At 31.5% G+C, this 5,132-nt stretch overlaps 1 protein-coding gene across 1 annotated transcript; it reads right to left on the reverse strand.

Moving 5' to 3' along the window:
• Positions 1-2,242: 2,242 nt before the first annotated feature.
• RpL10Ab (ribosomal protein L10Ab) lies at positions 2,243-4,541 on the reverse strand. The gene is made up of 5 exons (XM_011055794.2): positions 4,387-4,541; positions 3,893-4,048; positions 3,114-3,262; positions 2,579-2,751; positions 2,243-2,493 (listed from the first exon to the last, which is right to left on the reverse strand). Exons 1-5 carry the CDS (start codon positions 4,389-4,391, stop codon positions 2,323-2,325), a joined length of 654 nt encoding a protein of 217 aa, XP_011054096.1. The 5' UTR covers positions 4,392-4,541; the 3' UTR covers positions 2,243-2,322.
• Positions 4,542-5,132: the final 591 nt, after the last annotated feature.

Here is a 5,132-nt window from a genome sequence, read left to right on the forward strand (position 1 = left end):
GCCGGCCGTCCATCCGACCCCCACAGCACGTTCAATTTTTTACATTCTCTCTCTGTATCGTTCACGGGGAAGGCCGATCGCTGATTTTTCCATCTCGCGCTGATAATTCCGCTTTCCGATATTGCTGTTTAAATCCGCGAAATTTCTAACGTCGAGTCGCGCCAGTCGTACGTCCTTTTCAATTCGAGAAACGGGAGACACTTATTTTTGTTCTGCTCCGTATCGTCTAAATGATTTTTTTCGCAATCAAATGAATCTAGTAAATTCTTTCAGAAGTATCTATTTATGAGATGCCAGCTTTTTCCATTTTTTTTTTTAGTAATAATTTTGTGATTCTAGAAACTCAAATTTTTCTCCTTTTCGTGAATTGATATTTATAATTGATACTCTATAATTGATACTTTACAACTGATTCGGTTATTATTAATCTCATTTATTTTTTTTGGCATTGCCATAATATAACAAAATGTGTGAAATATAATTAAATATAATTGTAGTTATATGTACTTATCACATTTTACGGAAGCTAACAATTTTATCAGAAATAACAATCAGGTCAATTATGCGTATCAGCAAATCATTCTTCCTGAGAGTATTATCATTATTTATCAATTACATTTATCTCTTCACTTATTTCTATTTTTTCATTATTTTTAACATTATTATTTTCGAAAATATAATAGTTATTATTTTCGAAAATATAATAGTTAATATTAAAATTAAAACATACGTTTATTTCTGAAAATTGTAAAGTAATTAGAATTTTATTATACTCACAATTTAACAATTAAAACACAAAATCTTTTATTTTCATCCACTATAAATATTACTGAATCTTATCAATACGGGTATCATTTTTTTATCTCATCCTAAATGTAAATAATAAATCCTTAAAATATTTTATATATCAATTATATATTAATTTGTTTATATATATTTATGTGTATACAAATATAAGCTCCAGTATTTTCAATGTGAAATATTCCAAATAATTTTAATACCAAGATCTCAGATGATCCATATATTATCTTCTTGTTTCCTATCTTATTATTATCTTTTTTCTCGGAAAGAAATTTCGAAGCACATGGCATTCGTCACCAACGAACTTACCCGAATACTTTATTCCATCGATGCTCGTCCAAAAATTCTGCGAAGAAACAAATTAAGGAATGCGTGTAGTCGTCCGGAGAATTTTGCAAGGATCGCTAAGCGTGAAAGTGCGAAAAGAGGGAGCAAAAGACTAAACGCAGGTCCTCGGCTCCATTGGCATCTGCTTACGAAGCGGAACTCGAAACCATGTGTTTCTTCAAAGCACAGCGACCGCCACTGGACTGCCCCCACAAAGATCGTTGGAAATAGTGTGGCTGTGGTGTCTGTTCGAGCTTAGTAGACCTCGGTAGGACCCACGCACACACACACATGCACACACATATATACAACCACTCACAAACGCGGTCCCTAAAGAAGCATCCATGAACCGGATCCAGAATCCGGCTACATCCTTTATCGCCTATTGTCGCGTGACACGTAGACCCTTACCTATCACATATTCCTCCCGTGGGATTTTAATAAATTCTAGCAGGTACCCCAGACAACACACATATTTGAAAGAAATCTTTTGAATATACATATCCGTGCAGTAAGACGAAACAAAAATAACTTGAATTCTTAAACCACTCGAAAATACATCAAAATATGAGATACGTTTATCATTAACTAAATCACTTATGTTACAGGATAAAAAACATGTTTTAAATATATGCTTAGTTAATGTTTTTAATGTTTTCTTTTTAGTATTTAAAGCATATTTGAAGTATTAAAAACATATTTAAGAAAAAACATGTTTTATTCTTAAAAAAAAAAAAAATTAGTCTTTATCAACTCTGCTTATATATAATATTGTCATCAATTTTTCTATCCATTTTTTCCCGATATGAATTATTAAATTAAGATTTTACTTCAAAATATAAAAACTGGTTACTATATGTAAAAAGCTAATATATTAACTAATATATTTTTCTAATTATTTTAGAAATATTTTATATCATGATTCTTTCCGTCATTCAATTGACAAAGCTTTATCGATATGGTGGATTATATATTCTTATGTCGCTAAAATTATACAAATATCTACCCTATCAATATTCTAAGAATTTGAATTAATTTATGGCATCGCATCTGAAACATTGAAGAACATCTATTGCAAATGTGATGAAAGAAGAAAATAAAATAAATTTATCAATTTGGATTCTTTTTCAGTTTTATTTCAGTGAATTTTATTGCAATGAATATACATTTGAAATGTATTGTACCAAGTGTAACTTAGTACAGTCTCTGTGGTGGTCCCATGGTAGATTTAATATGAAGCGAACGCACGTTCTGCCAATGTTTTTTTAACAAAGAAACAAGGAAGTTTATTGAGAGATGGACATTTTGCACCAACTCTTCAGGCGTCATTTCAACGTGCCCAACGGCTACTGACAGACACAACACCTGTAGAACAAAAACAGTCATTATAAAAAGATAGATTTTATATTGAAGAAAAAATTTTAACAGAAAACTATTCAGTACAATGCACCTTTTTCATTTGGAATTTAATGGTGGCCTTGACTTCGTCGATCTTGCCGACCATCGATTCTTGATGAGACAACAATCCAGGAAATTTACCGGCTTTATTTAAACCAGGACCGAGAAGACGAGGAATTTGCTTGATCAATGACTCGCTAGCCAAAAACGCATCATATTTTTTTGCTGTAAAAAAATTTTTTTTTTAAATTATATAATTTTAATTTTCAATAAATACCATAACTCATATTAAAACTTTGGTAGCTTCTTTAATTTTTACGAAAATTTTCAACTTAAAGAAGAATATCTTTGTAAAAAGGAAACAAAGATTTTTTTAAACAGATTTTTATTTAATAAAATATATGTATCGACACGGATTGAGGTGCAATGATATGATTCACATTACCCTCACCAAGTGAAGAACTTTAATCTCCTTCCTCTTGACGACCACCATTGTTTGAATATTAAGCAATGATGGTGCTTTTGGGAAGGTCGAATATACAATTATTTCATATTAAAACACATGCAAAAGCATATTATTAACATACCGAGTTTCTTGACGAGCTTTTTGTTCTTGTTAAGTTTCTTCAGCGCTTCTGCATCCATATACGGAATATTATTAGCTTTAGCTTCATCACAGTGCTGTTGGTCGCCAAGAACACACACTTGCATTTTTGGTCTAGGGATATTCTTCAACCTAACATAATAAAACTCAATAGTTAGATTAATGTTTAAATAACTTTATGTCTCATAACTTTAATATGATTATGCTTGGTTTCTGCAATATTCATCTTCATTATAAAATCATATTGTTAGAATAACAAATTTTCATATCATATACACAATTATATGAAAAAATAGTAATATTTAAGTCCCAATGTTCTCAGATTTAAATAATTTACTACACAAATTCTTCAGATAATACATGCAATAAATAAAACATCATAGAACACTATGGCGACTCAATAAACTTTAATTGTAAAAGTGATATACAAACATATACAAACAACTATTTGTTATATATATTTATTGACTTTCAGATAGAATTCTTAATATTCTTAAAAAAATTCATATTTCAAATATATTCTATTTCATTTCTTCCTAAGGGTGATGTTCCAAGAATAATAACTTACCAATAGGATCATGATCCTATATAATTTAAATAACGGTATAAATACCTCCCCAATTAATTTAAGACCCTGGGTACAGGTCCGCTAGATAAAAAATCTAGCTCCCTGACATTACATGAGGCAATTTTTATATTCTCAATAAGGAATATGATATATTAAGAATTAAAAAAATGCTTCAAAGTCAGGTAGAAACATACTTGACGGTGCCTGAGAAACGCTTGTCCTTCTGTGGATCATAGTTCTTCAAACCAATCTGCAGTTCTATAGTTTCCAAGAAATTTCTTTTCTTATCTTGTGAGTTTTGGAGCACAGCATTTACGCACTCGTAAAGAGTGTCGCGGGAGACCTTCGATCTGCAATCGGAACGAAATAAAATGCACGTGCACGATCATCTTTTTGCTAGTCCAAAAATTCTTTTGTACGAAAAACTAGATAATTTTGGCAATTTTTTTCATCGTATATAAAATCTTTAAAAAATTAGTGCTGCATTTATTTACATCAGAATAAAATTACAATTTACAGCTTTTAGATTTTCAATGTCACATTTATGGTTATATCAATACTTTTATTATATTAGAAAATAAAAAATAATATATCTTCAATAATAATTGTCGTTTAATGCGTTTATTCATAGCAAAATGGCAAACTTTACGCATGTGATCGCAATTATTTGATAAGATTAGATACTCACGTCATTTTATTACAAAGAGGACGAACAGGGCACGACTAATGTTCTCAGAGACTGATACCGGAAAGGAATGGAACGTGAAGTGCGCGATGCAGCGACAGGAAGGGCGTCATTGGCGTCGGTCACTTATTATAGATGGCAGTTCGATGGCAAATGTAATAAAGTCCCTAGGATTAGACATGGCGGACATAAACGTATTATAGATTATAGATCCCTAGAATCTCTAGATAACACTAGGAATCACTTAAAGATCATTAGCGCCTCTGTGTGTATAAAACGTGAACTACATAGCCATTTCCATGATTATAATCAACTGGTAACGTGCTATATCTACAATCCCGAAATAATATTCTCGAAAGATACGAAAATGCAAGGTTGTGCGTTTACGTGTAAAATATAATAATCTATATCTATCTGTATCTATATAAATAATCTATCGAAGCCTATATATGTATATTTATAATAATTTACAAATTTTGCATTGCTTATATAACGCAAAATATTCCTTTTAGTTCTTGCATGCACAATTCAGCTTTCCTCTTTTTTTTCGAATGCGAAAAGAAGAAAAAAAGAAGAATCGCAAGTTCAGCTAAAAAGAATTTAACAGCTCTCTCTTGAAATATGTAGCTCCAATCCCATTGGCGGGGGAGCGAAAAATCGCGAATGCCAGCCGCGCTTGGCAAGTGCTGTCACCTATGGTCGACCGATAAAGTACGAGTATTGGCCGTGCGGAGGCGCGCGCGTCACGT

The sequence above is a fragment of the Acromyrmex echinatior genome, chromosome 11, assembly GCF_024713525.1.
Source record: "Acromyrmex echinatior isolate Ae372 chromosome 11, ASM2471352v2, whole genome shotgun sequence".
Lineage (NCBI taxonomy): Eukaryota > Metazoa > Arthropoda > Insecta > Hymenoptera > Formicidae > Acromyrmex > Acromyrmex echinatior.

Excerpts from the sequence above, each read along its gene's own strand:
- RpL10Ab (XM_011055794.2), bottom strand. Across the intron at positions 3,263-3,892 it reads CGTTTCTCAGGCACCGTCAA|GTTGAAGAATATCCCTAGAC; the intron begins GTATGTTTCTAC and ends TTATTATGTTAG. Across the intron at positions 2,752-3,113 it reads AAAGCTCGTCAAGAAACTCG|CAAAAAAATATGATGCGTTT; the intron begins GTATGTTAATAA and ends ATTTTTTTACAG.